At 30.2% G+C, this 16,749-nt stretch overlaps 1 protein-coding gene across 6 annotated transcripts in view; it reads left to right on the plus strand.

Moving 5' to 3' along the window:
* The window catches only part of LOC100200189 (early endosome antigen 1), a 105,207-nt gene that overhangs the window by 35,487 nt on the left and 52,971 nt on the right, over positions 1 to 16,749 (plus strand). For all 6 annotated transcript variants that reach the window (XM_065818267.1, XM_065818269.1, XM_065818268.1 and 3 more), the window contains 5 exons: positions 6,662 to 6,854; positions 6,944 to 7,120; positions 7,313 to 7,366; positions 9,040 to 9,270; positions 9,568 to 9,690. In XM_065818267.1, coding sequence (XP_065674339.1) covers positions 6,662 to 6,854; positions 6,944 to 7,120; positions 7,313 to 7,366; positions 9,040 to 9,270; positions 9,568 to 9,690 — 778 coding nt within the window. The remainder of the gene's footprint in view (positions 1 to 6,661; positions 6,855 to 6,943; positions 7,121 to 7,312; positions 7,367 to 9,039; positions 9,271 to 9,567; positions 9,691 to 16,749) is intronic.

Consider the following 16,749-nt stretch of genomic DNA (forward strand, 5'->3'; position numbering starts at 1 on the left):
CTGTTTCCATCTAGCCTTGTTGTAGTCACTAGTTTTTTGAAATTGCTGTCTACTAGTGCTATAATAACTTTTTTCAAAAATATGTAAAACTAAAATAAAATTATTTATATTTCTAAATAATAAATAATTTTATTCTAAAATCAACTTTATAAAAAAGAATGAAATGTTTTAAAATTTTATTAGGTCAAAGAATAAAGTTACTTTTTGGAGATAAGACTTTCTATATTTTTGTTTTTTTAAAACTAATTTAATTTAAAATATAAACTCTAAATTTATAACAAAGTTTATAAAGTTAAACTAATTTTGGTTAGAAATTTTAATAAACATTTCACTTAAAAAAGTCTCTCAAGAGCATCATCAGACTTAGTCTGTTTACATCGGATGTTACTTCAAAGGATATTTCTGGTCAAAGGTTCTTGGGGTTGGCCATGATGCATTTGACCAAAAACAGCTAATAAACTTTTCTATTTCTTTCAATGGCAGTCTTTCTTCAGGGATCAGAAAGTATCCTAGTAATAAGTAAATTGCTCTGCTGTTCCACCTTGCTGAGTGAGAACATGGCAATTTGGTTGACAGCTCCATTTTCGAGAAAATATTGGTATTTAAGTAGTGTCTAACCAATGCATGCATAACCCGGAAAAACAAACAATAAACTACATATACAATTCATACATATCATTGGTAATGAAAAATATTTACCGAACTGTCAAGCTGTTAAAGAAAATTTAAAGAAACAAACCTAGCCTTTAATCATCAGGTTTTTTTAACTTAAAATCAGTTGAAGCTGGCAGTTTTGTTGGTGTTGGCAAGTGAAAAATTTTTTTTTTTTGAAAACAAGGTCCAAAATGTGTGCATTGCACCCATAATAAGGAATAGGTCTTTTGAATAGCTCATACCTTAAAATCCCTATTAATTCACCAGAACCATCATAAGATATATTTATTGAAATGTTTTAACTAAAATAAAATGTAATTATTTATTAAATCATATACATTTAAAAATAAATATATAAATAAATAATATAAATTAATCTGTATTGACAGAGCAGGTGTCACAAATAATAATGAAAGATATTTTATAAGCAACATCATACTCAAACAATCTTTCTTTTGTCATAGTTGGTAGATTTTTGGAGGTTCTTGTAGTATGTAGTGTTTTGAGACCAATTTACTAAAATATTGGATTTAATACCAAAATGTAAGATAAAATATGGTTGAATAGACAAACTTGTTTTAAGTTTATCCGGAATTGTGACTTTCAACCTTTAACTCTAAAAATAGCAGATTAATGTGGAGTTGAAATATCTTCTTGGAAAAACCTTATGACCAAGTTGCCCTAGCTCTTTTATGGGTAGAATTACCAACTTCTGTGCACATGATAGCAATTGGCATGGCCTTAAACCAAAAATAAAATAAATGCATTTTATAAAAAAAAAAAAAAAATTATTTTGAGAAGTATTATTACTCAATTTTGATTTAAGCTTTCTTTTTGGTGATTCCAACAATGGCTGAAAATTGTCAGAGTCATCTTCATTTTGAGAGCTTGACCCTGTATATAATTGCTTTACATAATCAAGATCAATGTTTTTTGCTATCATCTGGCATTAGTTGAATGCTCAACAACTGTTTGGCTGGCTGATAAACAGCTCTTTCTATTAGCGTTTAATTATCATAAAAGATCTGTTTCTAATTCTGTCTTCATTTTTATATTTTTTATGATGATATCAAACGCCAATAGAAAGTCCATAGTAGACTGTCTCTTCAAATGTGTTTTATAAGCTTCCACAAGATCATTTATAACATAGCAGCTTTTGATGGTGGGGTGGGGGAGGGGTGTCAACTAGATGGTGATAGTAGCCAAGAATGTGCTGAGCTTCTGGAATAGTTATAAAATTGGCCGAGCTTTTATTTTTGTAATCCATATGTTTTTTCATCTAACTTCTCTAAAGTAACTTTTTTTTTGACTTTACAATATTTTAAATGATTTTTTATTAAGTTGTACTTAGAATACAATTCATCATGTTATAGAAAAGGTTTCATGATATAATAAAAACACACTACTGCTGGTGAGTTTGCTGCCATTAGCATAACTAAATAAAAATTATAACATTTACAGGCAAACGGCTTTTTAAAATAAGTTATTTTTATGAAGTAGTGGATCAGTCCTTAAACAGGCTTTTGACATCTGCCCAACCACATAGAGTTTCCAATCAAATTTCTCAATGTTGGTCAATGTGAATACATTGACCAACATTGAGAAATTTGATTGGAACAGACCTGAGTTTTTTCTTGGAACCCTCTTTACAATCTTTGCAAATGAAACAATGCAGTTCTGCATGACAGCTCTTAAAACAAATATTTTTGACTGAGGTGATTACAAGTATTTATGTCAACTGGTCGCTTTTTACCTCGGAGCAGATTTATTGAACTTCAGGTTTCTACATCAAGAAGAAAGATTTATGGCTGATTCATTGTATCTGTTAGCAATGCAAATGATCAAGAATTACAACAAGCAACTCATTATCAATGAGATTGAGATGATACAAGATGCAACAAATTATATAGTGATCTTTTACTGTTTATTCTTTCTGAAAAACCCAATGGTAGCTTAGGCTCCATCCAATGATCTTAGAGCATTCAAGATTTCATCGCAGATTATGATAGATCCACTTTACACCAAGAAATACAGAAAGATTGGAAAAGCTCTTAATCTTAGTACTCTCAGACACACTTGGTATCACCACAGTGTGTTATCTTTGCTTTAGCTGACCAGCGCTTAGAGGAGAAAGAGAGAATCAGAATCAGAGAATCAGAAATCATCTCACTCAGCAAGGTGGAACAGCAGAGCAATTTACTTATTACTAGGATACTGTTCTTGTAGAACTGTTAAAATATGATTTTCCAGAGATGAAGAGCTTTGACAAAGAACAACCAGAACCTTTTACATAGGTCTATCTCCTCCCAAAGCTATTAGACTTAATTTCTCAGGAGTCTTATCTCTTTTTTCTCCATCTTGGTATAACAAAAGATGACATTCTCTCATTGAAAGAAGAAGGAATGTCAAATTTAAATTGAAATCTCAACAATAAATCTTTCAAGGCATTTTTGTCCAGTGTACATCAATTAGCAGTTGTTAATGACATGGCTAAAAGACACATCAAATTAGTGCAGGATTTCATTGGAAGGACACATTCCAAAGTCAGGCTCTAAGACACAATGATGGTGGTTTTAGACAACAGGCGGAAGGCGACTTAACATGCCACTAAATAAGAAGAATGTTTATATAAAAAAAGCACTTTATGGCTGTATTTTTGTTTTTCAAATATATTTTTGTCAAAAAAAGTTTAATAATTCTTGCACCACTTAATTTTTTTTATTGTATTCCGTAGTATTTCATTTAAAAAACATTTTAAAGCAATGCAATCATAATAAAAAATAAAATAATTATGAAACCTTTTTCAAGTTACAGTAAGTATAGTAGTCAGAATATATGAATTGGATGATTAACTTTAAGTTAATCTGATTTTTTTATAAAAATATTAAATACTACCGTAATTTCAATCAATAAATGGAAAAAAAACTCATTAAAATTTATATGCAAGTTTTTTCTGAAACACCTTCTTCAGCTAAACAGTGGCTTTGAGCCCAGATATTTTTATGGTGGTCTACTGGGACCAAATAAGGAGAATTGACATAGTGCACAATATTAAATTCAAAAAATTTTTTTTCCTGGGACACCCTAATTTACAGTGAAGAACCCAGAGTTTATTTGGGGATACCACTTTTTTTTTGGCAATGTTAGGGGGGAGTGGAGTTTTTGTTTTCCCCTCCCCCCTCTCCACCTCTCTCCTCTCCCTCCCCAAAATTAAAATCAGTGCCTCAATAATGATTTTTAATCATCAATTCAATTATCATTTTAATCATTTGTGTTTATCTTGTTTAGTTTTATCCTAAGATAAGGAGTTGGTTTAAAGGCATTTTTTTGAATACATGAATTTACTGGTGGATGATGTTACTTTAGTTACGATAAGAAAACTATTTTACTTAAGATTTTAATAAAAGCTTTTGTTGCTAAAAAACCACGCTATTAGTAAATAATTATTAAAAATTGTTTATAGTATTTTAAAGATTTTTTTAACTTTAATTTAGTAAATTTACTTTAGTAGTTATTAATGTTTTGAATAATTATTAATTAAATACTTTAAACAACTTTTAATTAATATTTACATTACATTATATATTTACATATACACGGTGTGTCCCAAAAATAACCAAACTTTTTGGATATAAAATAAAACACACATTATATCATCATTGAAAGTTATTATTTATTCAAAATAGGTTTCATCAGACTCAATACAACGTTTCGCACGATCAACCAGCGCATGCATAGATTTTTTTATGCCATTTATAGGAATGTTCTTCAGCATCTCGGTTACAGCTGCTTGAATGGCTGGGATATCATCATAAAATGCTCCTTTCATCTTGGTTTTCAGTTTTGGAAATAGAAAATAGTCACATGGTGATAGATCAGGCGAATATGGAGGGTTGTTGATGAGAGAAATCCGTTTTTTCATCAAAAATTTGTTCACTTTTTTGGTCTTGTGAGGCGGTGCATTGTCGTGCAATAAAAACAGTTGTTTTCCTGCTGGATATTCAGGTTTAACACAACAAATTCTTTTCCACAAACGATCTAAAACGCCTAAATAGTATTCTCCATTAACAGTTCGACCTTCTGGAACAAATTCCTTGTGGACAATACCCTTCGAATCATAAAAAGTAATCAACATTGTCTTGATTTGAGACTTCTGGAAACGCAATTTTTTTGGTTTTGGCTCGCCTTTGGACTTCCATTCAGGAGATTGGTGCTTAGTTTCAGGGTCATATTTAAAGCACCATGACTCATCACCAGTTATGATCGAATCAAGAAAGTCTGGATCGTTTTCAACAGTTTCAACAATGTCTTTGCAATGCTCCACACGAGGGATTTTTTGGTCTTCATTAAATTCATGTGGAACAAAACGCGCACTTACCTTTCTTTTACCCAAATCTTGAGTTAAAATTCTCCAAATAGTGTTTTTACTTGTATTTAATTCCTCAGGCAACATTCTCGTAGTAAAATTTGCATCGATACCAATGATTTCACAGACTTTTTCCACCAATTCAGCACGATTACTAGCTTCTGGGCGACCTGGCCTCAGATCGTCATTTAAATCCTCACGACCATTAAAACTTAAATAAACAGATTTGCTAATATTTAAATCAAAATTTTAAAATTAAAATAATAGTAAATACATTTATCAAATGCTTATGTTTTTTGTTCGAATAGTTATTCGTATATAAGACGTACAACTATTTTGTTAATTTTACAATTATTATGCAACTTAATACACCGTGTGTCCCAAAAATAACCAAACTTCATATTTAAATCATATAACATGCAGCGCCATCCATTGATAATTTGCAGCATGAAAAAGATACATTCCTCCTCTTTCAAACGCACCTACATTCATGTAAATCGGATGACAGATGTGAAAGTTACAGCCATTTCAATAAAAGAAAAACGCGTCCTAATGTTACAAAACGAAAATGGAACAAAGAGCGAATATAAAATTTTGTGTTAAACTTGAAAAAAATTAGCTGAGACATACGAATTGATGAAAAAAGTTTATGGTGATGATTGTATGAGTCGTACTCAAGTTTATACGTGGTTTACACGATTTATATATATATATATATATATATATATATATATATATATATATATACATATACATATACATATATATACATATATATATATGTATATTTATATGTAAATTTATATATATATTTATCTACTTTAGTTTGTTTATATAAGCATTTGCTCACTTTTTTTGCTAATCTTAATTGAAACAGCATTTTTTAGAAAAAGAATAAAAAAATGAAGAATAATGAATGAAAAGATTGCTGCCCCATGCCAAACCTTCAGGCGGAGTAGCAGCACTCTGCTGCAAGTCAAGCTATTTGTCAGTCGATGTATGCAGTGAAGCCCCGGCAGCAGGCTATTTCAGTATGATGTCATACTGCTCACCTAAATCAGTAGTATAAGATAGTTAAACCCCCTAAATGTGTTTAATATAATAAAATAATACTGGGTTTAAAAAATTTATAATAAAAGATATTTTCAGGGGTGAGAGAGAAACCAAACAGGTTCCTAATATTATCAAAAAAAAAGGTTTTCAAATGTATGTTATGTTGGGTTTCAAATGAGCGAAATTATATAAAAATTTCAAAAATAATCATTATTTTATAAAAAAAATATAGAGAAAAAAAATTATTATTAAAAAAATCCTGTTGAATTCCCTTTTTTGCTTCAAATTAAACAGTGTCATTTTATATGTACTTGAATCTAAAATAATATTTTATTTAAAAAATGATTTATTTATTATTTTACCTATTTTATATATATATATATATATATATATATATATATATATATATATATATATATATATATATATATATATACACACATACATACATACATACATACATACATATAATGAGCGTTTTATAAAAAAAATATATAGTATAATAACACACTGCTAAATAATTATTTTATATAAATATATAAAATAATTATCTAGTAGTGTGTTGTAATGTTTATTAATGTATTATAGTTTACAGACAGCAATAAACACTTCTTCAGAAGCTTTGAGCATTGTTCATGAGCAGGTAAATCAACAACGAAATGAAATTCAAAGTTTGGAACAAAAAATTGTGCTTCTTGAATGTTCTCTTAAAGAAAAATCTGAGATTGTCAATTCAAATGAACTTGCAATTAAAACTGCTCAGCATCAATTAACTGCAGAGGTATTTTTTGTTGCTTTAAAATGTATTAAACTGTTTGTATTAAATTTATTTTTAAAAAAAATTGTTCATTTTATCATTAAACTTTACAGAAATCTACAATCATTAATATGGAAAAGGATTTAGTCAATTATAAGCTTAGTGTTGATGAGCTTCAACAGAAAAATGCAGATTTAATGGATACTTTAAAAGAGTTAGAACCTAAGTTGCTTTTTGAGAAAAGCCAAGTTGTAAGACTTGAACGAGAGCAAGTTGAATTAATTGCAAAGGTATAGCAGTATTTATATTTTTAATGTATAATTTTTTACATTATACATTAATCACATAAATATATCACAATATATTACATTATACATTAATCACATAAATATATCACAATATATTTCACTGCATTTTTGACTTAAAAAATTGTGTTTTTTAAACTTTGTTGCTGCCCTAACTACTTATTTATTATTGTTTAGATAGAAACAGGCGAAGGGTCAAATGCTGTTATTCAGCAGCTCTCTCAAGAAAAGGTTAAATTAAAATTAAAATTTAGTAGTTATTAAGTTATATATAGGACTGGGGTCTAGGTTGATACTAAATAGAAGAATGAAAAAAAGTCTTCTAAAAATTTTCTTTATTTTAACAAATTTATTTTATTTTAGTGTTAAAAATGAAAATAAAAAAAAAATAAAAAAACAAACCTCTCAGTTTTTCTAAAAAAAAACACAAGTTAACCTAGTTTATGGAATTGCAAATGCATTTCAATTAAATACAATTATTTAAATTTTTTTTTGATCAAATACAATACAAATATGCCAATTTAGCCTATTTTTACCAAATTCAAATACAAATTTAAATACAAATACATATTTGATCCCCAACACTGGTGTCAAAACAAGTTGTGTTCATATCTTAAATCATGTTTTGGAATTATAGAGTTGAGAGAGGGTTATAACCACAATTAAATAGCCTCCTCATCTGTAGTGGCCTTCTTGGCCTTGGGGAGGTGAAATAACAAAAAAATAATAATAATAATAATAAATCTTACAAAATAAGTGTTGATTAAAGTTACAAAAACAAGTTGTGTTCGTATCTTAAATCTTAGAAAATAAGTCTAGAGATTTAAGTTGCTAAAACAAATTAGTATTAATAAAAACTTTTCAGCTTTTTTGTTACTTAATGATCTTATTTCTGATACTTAGCCTATTTTTGGCTTACAATTCTGTTTATATTTATATTTCTATAAAAATATCTGGTTTGATAAATGTTGTGTTCACTGTAGTGGTTTTTTTAAACAATTAAATTTATGCATCCATAAATTAAATTTATGCGTCCATAAATTAAATTTATGCGTCCATAAATTAAATTTATGCGTCCATATATTAAATTGTTTTCCTATTTTTAATTTGCGGGTATAACAATACTTTTTCACTGCATTTCAGTTTATGAAGCATTTCAGTTCTCAGACTTTTTGACAAAATGAAAAAAAAATTTTTACTTAAAAAACTATTAAAAGAATACTTTTTTTTTTTTTTTAATAAATAAATTTATTCAAAAAAAAAAAACTAAAAAAAGAAACAGTATTTCACAGACAAATTTTTATATTTTATTATTACCAAAAATATTATTTATGGTTTTAAGATTTTATTAGAGGGACTTGTTATTAACATCCCGCAGCTGTATCCACTTCTCTCCATTAAACAAATGGAGTATTCTTAAATCTTTTTATAATTAAAAAATAATTTTATTAATATAAGAAAGTTATCAGTGAAGTTCATATTACAAAATATTGCAAAAGGAAAAAAACCCAAACATTAAAATATAATTTGACTTGAACAACAATACTTGATTTTATTGGTATTGAAGATAAATGCTTTAATCAGACCAGATTTTTTTGAAAGAAAAAATTAACAAACTTTCCTTTGCATAAAACAAAATGGCGTTAAAACAAAAAAAGTTTTTAGCTAATATCTTAATAAATAATTTGTTTTGTTAAATTTAATTAGCTATAAACTTATTTTCTAAGGTTTATTTCACAACTTGTCTTCAGAGAGCAATATTGCAATGAAGTTAAAGCCATAATATAAACCCAAAAGTTTGTGGTTTTATACTGTTACATTCAAACCCTTAAATCTATGGCTTCATACTGTTTCATTTTGAAAGTTAAATAATAACAATGTTACCTTTTCAAATTTGCTTTTAGATTCTACTTTCTGATTCAATATCTTCACTTGAGAAGAATTTGGAAAATCAAACAAAGTTACACAAGGAGCAAGTAAAGGAAATGATTCATGAAAAAACTATTCTTCAAGAAAGGGTACACGATTGTGAAAACGAGATAAAGAAAGTGGAAAGTTTGTTACAAGATTTCAAAGATGCTGAAAAAAAACATCTTCATTTAATCTCTTTGTTGAATGAGCAGTTAAAAACAAAAGTACCATTTTTTTATTCCATTTTGTTATGTTTTATGTTTTACTGTTGCATTTTGTTATGTTTTATGTTTGATTGTTGCATTTTGTTATGTTTTATGTTTTATTGTTGCATTTTGTTATGTTAGACTTTTTCCATTTTGTCATGTTTTATGCTTGATTGTTACATTTTGTCAAGTTCATGTTTTGTTGTTGTATTTTGTTATGTTTATGTTTGATTGTTGCATTTTGTTGTTTTATGTTTTATTGTTGTATTTTGTTATATTATTATTTTGATTTTTAACTGACCATTTAATTTACAGACTGATGTTTCTGAGCAGCAGATTATTGAGATAAGAACTGTTAAAGAACAACTTGACAATCTAATATCTAATCATGCTCAACTTCAGCAACAGCTTAAAGAATCAAATGAATTAATACTAAAGGTGGAAGATTTTTCTTACTTTTATTATTCGTTTTCAATTGTTTTTTTTTTATCGGTAAAGAATAGGTGTAAAATTATTTTTAAAAAATCTAAAAATATCTGCTGATAGACCAATACAGTTCTCTAATGAAAATATAGACCAATACAGTTCTCTAATAAAAATACATACCAATACAGTTCTCTAATAAAAAACCTATTTTAATAAATTTAAAGCATCTTAAAATATAAAGTTCCCATTGTTATCTTGCAAACTATAAGATTTTAATTATTCAATCAGAATTTTTTGTTCCTAATTACTTTAAATTGTTTTTTATATATATATATATATAAAATTTCTTGCTTCCACCTTTTTAAAGACTGTCTCTCCTTACACCACCTTAACCTTGTGAGCTGGTTGTCTACATTTCTGGTTGTTAAAATTATGCCACTATTTCTTAGGTGTTCAAGTACTGTTATTTTTCTTAAGTAAAATTTGTAAAATTGTGTTTAAAAAAAAGTGGTTTATGTAATTTTTTTGAAGTTATATTTGTATACGTTATTAAAAGATTGTATGCAAATTGTATGCAATCTTTTAATAACGTATGCAATCTTTTAATAACAATAAAAACGTGTTTTATTAGATGTCTTTAATAAATCTAAGTTACTTAAAAGGTAACACATTCAAACTATATGTATATATTAGAGATGCCACGAATATTCGGCAACTATTCTGTGTTCGGTGTATTAGGAAAAGATTACTACATCTGTCCAACAACATTTGTAGAGTAGTCCAAGATTTTCTGTACACTTTTGTCCAAGATCATCTGTATTTTTTTTTACTCCAACAACATCTGTCCAATATCATCTGGAAATTCAATGACCTCTTACAACACCTTTAGGAAGATGGAATTACATCTGGTAATTTTTCTCCAAGTCCAATAACATCTGGAAAAATTTCTTCCAAATGTAATTACACCTGAAAAAAATCTTATATGCAACTACATCTTTAAAATCTCCAGCTGTAATTGCACAGATGTAGTTATTCTTAACATAATTGAAAAGATGTAACTACATCTGTAAAATCTCCAGATGTAGTTACACAATGTTATTATACTTGTTACAAATGTTATTATACTTGTTACACAATGTTATTATACTTGTTACAAATGTTACTATACTTGTTACAAATGTTATTATACTTGTTACAAATGTTATTATACTTGTTACAAATGTTATTATACTTGTTACAAATGTTATTATACTTGTTACACAATATTATACTTGTTATACTTGTTACACAATGTTATTATACTTGTTACAAATGTTATTATACTTGTTACACAAATCTTATTATACTAGTTACACAAATGTTATTATACCAGTACAATCTGCTTCATGTCCTGCTGCCTTGTAGGATACGCCTTTTTAGGCAAAGGCTAGGAGATGCCAACTCCGATTTAAAACACCCCCTGCCTTGGGGCTCTTGGTTGAGTAAAGGCTAGAGATGGTGTCTCGATAAAAATACTCATCTTGGGCAGATGTTAAATGCACCCGGCTACTGTCTTGTAGAAGGCCTCCTAGGCAAAGACTTAAGGGGTAAACAGATTCTATCTGTTGACCAGCCTCGCACCCCTTCTTCATCTATTAGGCTGGCGCAGATGTATTTTTAATACATTGTTTCCAGTTTAGGATGTTGAATGCTGGATCTTCTTGACTCAATGCATGGGTTTGCTTGTGTCACTGTTTTTATGACTAGGCAACTCATTCTATTATCTCCTAATGAGGGTACAGCTCTAAAACTCAGTTTTATGGTTCTGAGGCCGGCTGGTACTCAGGTTTCCCGAACTCTGTGGCAGCTCTCAGAGAGGCTGATTCCATCAACAGCTGAAAAATATCAAAGTATTAACAGTGCCATGTTGCGCATGGATGGTGTCCCTGTTTGTACTTTTGGTGTGCATTGCGGAGGCCACATTTGGAGCCCTTTGTTACGGCTTAGGGTTTATTAGAAGTAATGAGGCAATTGCTTGGGCTATTAAACGGTGTTCTGAGTACTATCTATGCTTTGAGTCAAGTTCTTCAATCTAATTTAAAAATAAATAAAGTACCAAAACCTATAAAACACAAAAAACCATCATCATCACCAAGTTCTCTAAACCTATCATTCACTAATATTCGTGGTCTTCGAAGTAACTTTTCTTCTGTTGAGTCTTATCTCTTGCAAAGTTCACCAGACCTACTTGCTCTTTGTGAGACTAATTTAAGTTCGGCTGTCTCATCTTGTGATCTTAGTGTTGATGGTTATCTTCCTCTAATTCGTAAAGACTCCAATAGTCACATGCTTGGCTTGGGCATTTACATTCGTAAGAATTCACCTGTTTGTCGTGAAACTAGGTTTGAATCCACAGACTATTCTTTCATGTGCTTTCGTTTAGCACCACTTCACTCTATTGCCTTTCTCTTTGTTCTATATCGCTCTCCTTCATCTCAAGACTGCACTCTTTTTGATGTTATTTCTGATCATATTGACCAAGCCCCCTCTCTTTATCCATCAGCTAATATAGTTGTTTTCGGTGACTTTAATGCTCACCACTCTGAATGGCTTGGCTCTAGTGTCAGTGACTCTGCAGGCATTAAAGCCCACAACTTTTGCCTTTCTCAATCCCTAGTCAAATAGTCAACTTTCCAACTCGCTTTCCTGACAACCCTAATCATTTACCTTCTCTACTCGACTTATGTCTTGTTTCTGATCCTAGTCAGTGCTCAGTTTCTCCGCATTCACCCTTAGGTTCTTCTGATCACGGTTTGATCTCTCTAAAACTAATATCTCATTCTTCTTCATCACCTGAATCCCCCTATTACCGAACCTCGTTCAACTACAGTAAAGCTGACTGGGATTCTTTCCGTGACTTTCTTCGCGATGGCCCTTGGGTAGAAATCTTTCAACTTCCTGTCGACAAATGTGCTTCTTACATATCTTCGTGGATTCAGGCTGGCATGGAATCTTTTATTCCCTCTCGACGATTCCAGGTCAAGCCTCACTCTCCTCCATGGTTTTCCTCACACTGTGCTGCTGCGATTGCCAATCGAAACCGTTACTTCCATATTTATCAGCAAAACTATTCTCCAGAAAACAGGCGTCTGTTTATTACTGCTCGAAACAACTGTAAAAAGGTTTTGACTAACGCCAAAACCCGCTATTCTTAGGTTATGAAATCTCGTATCTCATCTCAAAAATTAGGCTCTCGTGACTTCTGGAGAATCTTTAATAATATCAATAATAAGGGCAAATCTATAATTCCACCTCTCTTGTATGGTTCAGACTTTGTCACCTCACCTAAAGACAAAGCTGAAATGTTTGCTAAAAACTTTTCATCAATATCATCTCTTGATTCCAGTAGTTGCGTTCTACCTGATGTTGCCAACAAACAGCTGATCCATTGCTTGACATTCATATCACTCCAGCATCTGTATCTAAAGTGATTTCCTGTCTAGACTCTTCTACAGCTTGTGGCCCAGACAACATACCTGTTATTGTCTTGCAGAAGTGTTCTCCAGAGCTGTCGTCTATACTCTCAAAACTATTCAACAAGTGCTTATCAGAGTCTTGTTTTCCAGCCTGCTGGAAAGCCGCATCTGTTATCCCTATCTTCAAAAATTCTGGTGAGCGATCTGATTCATCTAACTACCGTCCCATAAGTCTTCTTCCTATCATAAGCAAGGTTTTTGAATCTTTAATTAACAAACACTTAATTTCTCATCTTGAATCTAATAACTTACTTTCTGACCATCAATATGGATTTCGATCTTCTCGTTCTACAGCTGATTTGTTAGCAGTAATAACTGACAGGTTTTATCGTGCATTAGATGAAGGTGGAGAGGTTAAGACCATCGCTCTTGACATTTCAAAAGCGTTTGATAAAGTTTGGCATGCTGGTCTTCTCCATAAGCTTTCTTCTTATGGTGTATCCGGCAACATCTTTAAGATCATTGAATCCTTCCTTTCCAATCGTAGCATAAAAGTTGTCCTCGATGGACAACACTCTTCTTCTTATTCTGTAACTTCAGGGGTTCCTCAAGGTTCTATCCTTGGCCCTATACTCTTTTTAATTTACATTAACGATTTTCCAGATATTCTCACATCTAAGGTGGCATTGTTTGCTGATGATACTACCATTTATTCTTGTCGTTATAAGAAACCAACACCCTCTGATTGCTTGGAGGGGGCATTTGAGCTTGAAAAGGATCTCACTTCTGCTACAGCATGGGGCTCATAGTGGCTGGTGAACTTTAATTCAGATAAAACTCAATTTTTTTCAGCCAATCGTTATCGCAATAATTTAGATCTTCCTATATTTATGAATGGTGATGTACTCGATGAGTCACCTACTCTTCATCTTCTTGGATTAACTCTTACTTCCAATCTCTCTTGGAAACCATATATCAAATCAGTTGCAAAATTAGCATCTGCTAAGGTTGCATCTCTTTATCGAGCTCGCCACTTTCTTACTCTGGATTCTATTCTCTATCTCTATAAATCTCAAATCCGGCCTGGTATGGAATACTGTTGCCATATCTGGGGCGGATCTTCTAATGAAGCCCTTTCTCTTTTAGACAAGGTGCAAAAACGCATTGTAAACATAGTTGGACCAGCTCTTGCAACCAACCTCCAACCATTATCACATCGTCATAATGTTGCTTCTCTTTCTCTTTTCTACAAATACTATAATGGGCACTGCTCTAAAGAGCTAGCATCTCTTGTGCCATCTACTAAAATTCATTCCCGTGTTACTCGTCATTCAATTAAGTGTCATCCTTTTTCTGTGACTGTTCCTAAGTGCTCCAAAAACGCTTATTCGTCTAGTTTTTTTCCTCGAACATCAGTTCTTTGGAATTCGCTTCCTTCATCTTGCTTTCCTGATTCATATAATTTGCAATCTTTTAAGTCGTCCGTCAATCGTTATCTTGCTCTACAATCTTCATCTTTTCTCTTACAGTAACTTCCAACTTTAATTAGTGGCTGCTTGCAGCCTTGTTGGAAGCGAAGATGTTTAAAAAAAAAAAAAAAAAACACTTAAATAATTGAAAATATGTAACTACATCTGTAGTATTTATATACTTTTTGCAGATGTTATTAGACATCAATGAAATTTCAGATGTTGTTGGATAGATGTTACTATACCTCATTATATTTACAGATGTTGTTGGACAGCAGCCATATTCACATCTCTATATTAAACTTATAGAGAATTTGAGTGTCCAATAAAAAAAAAAAACTCTAAATGTCTGGTTTTAAAATTGATAATGATTTTGTTTATTTGGTAAATTGCAGCTGGTGATTTTTTAAGTATTGGTTGCTGAGTAATTCTTTAAATTTAATTAAAACACATTAAATTTAATTAAAACACTGCATATACACAGTACAAAAAAATCAAAAAGTTTGTATCTACTTAACACTTAGTTTCATTTTATTTTTAATTATATATTTATGCTTCTTCACTCTTATGGAATACACATTTTCTCATAATTGATTTTTCTTCGATTTTTGCAAATGGGTCAAAATGTTAAAACAAAGTTATTGTGACTCATTCCAAGAGATCCCGATCATCTTTATTGCACCAAAGTCGAGGTTTTTATTCTCCTACTGTTTAAACTATATATTAACTCCAAAATGAGTTATTTCACTGTGTACCTTGTACTGTGTTACATCTGTTTAAGAAATTGACAACTAATTATTCAAAAATTATTTTACTTTTAAAATGAACTTTTCTAAAAGGCTAAAATGAATCTTTAAACACACAAAAAATCTTATTCAACTTTTTAATGATAGTATTTTAATATTCTCTTAAAACAAAACAAAACATTAACAATATTTCAAAAACATCTAAAAATATCTCTCAAATAATATTCAATGCTACACACAAAACAACATGGATGTTTTTGTAAAAAATTGTGCCCAAATTATTCTAATTATGCTTGGTATGGTTTCAACAGAAAAAGTTTCATGTAACCTCTTCAGGGCTTTGTTTTAGAGCATATAGAAAGCTTTATTGCGCACCCAATCTGTGTTTTATTGCTAAAGCCCTGTAATAAAGGACTGTGTGCATATCATACAGTGTATGATTATGTAATTCAAAAACATGGATTGGAAAGGCAAAAACAAACTCAAAATATCAAATTTGTTTCTTTTAAGTAGCACTTGATATGTTTAACTAAAAATTTATCCTTTCAAGATCATCTTTTTGTAAAATAATTATTAGAGGGGGTAGGCAAAAATCCATGCTGCTACCTTGGCCGCAGCATAGAGATTTTACTATGTGCTTGTTATAAAATACCCTTTAGCACGTGCCTTCTATAAAAATAATATTTTTAATTATTTTTAAAAATTCACATACTAGTTAAAAAAAATTATATATGTTCAGCTTATATCATTTATTATAAAACTAAATGTGAGCTTATTAAGCCAAAAAATACTTCAAAACAAAGAATTTTACTTAATAGTCATTACTAACCAAGAGTTTCTAAAATTGGCAACAGTTAAGATAATGAATATATATATATATATATATATATATATATATATATATATCTATATATATATATATATTTATATATATATACACACACATATCAGCCATCAGAAATAGGGTCGGCATTCGGCAATGTGGACCTAACCTTAAGGTGTATAGGTCGGCAATTTTTTGATGACCTCATTTTTATGTTTTATGGTAACCCCTTTGTGTCAAATTTTTTTTGCCCACCTCTAATAGTTTGATGCCAGCAATTGATTGCCGACCTCATTTTTCCTAATTCCGAGGGTTGATATACTGATAATATTGTCATGTGCACCGTAACCAAAGATTTCCAAAATTTGCTTGACTTATGCTCAAGTCATGCTTCAAAACATGATATAATTTTAATCAACCACATTATTCTTAAAAAGTGTAGCTTAATTAGAGCCATTTATCTTATTAGCCAATTTGGCTAATAGGATAAATGTTATCACATGGTTATCAGTTACTGTAATTTTTTCAAAAAGACTTGCTTCATGATCTATATTTTTTATTTAATCCATATAAGAATG

The sequence above is a fragment of the Hydra vulgaris genome, chromosome 14 (assembly GCF_038396675.1).
Source record: "Hydra vulgaris chromosome 14, alternate assembly HydraT2T_AEP".
NCBI classification, from domain to species: Eukaryota; Metazoa; Cnidaria; class Hydrozoa; order Anthoathecata; family Hydridae; genus Hydra; species Hydra vulgaris.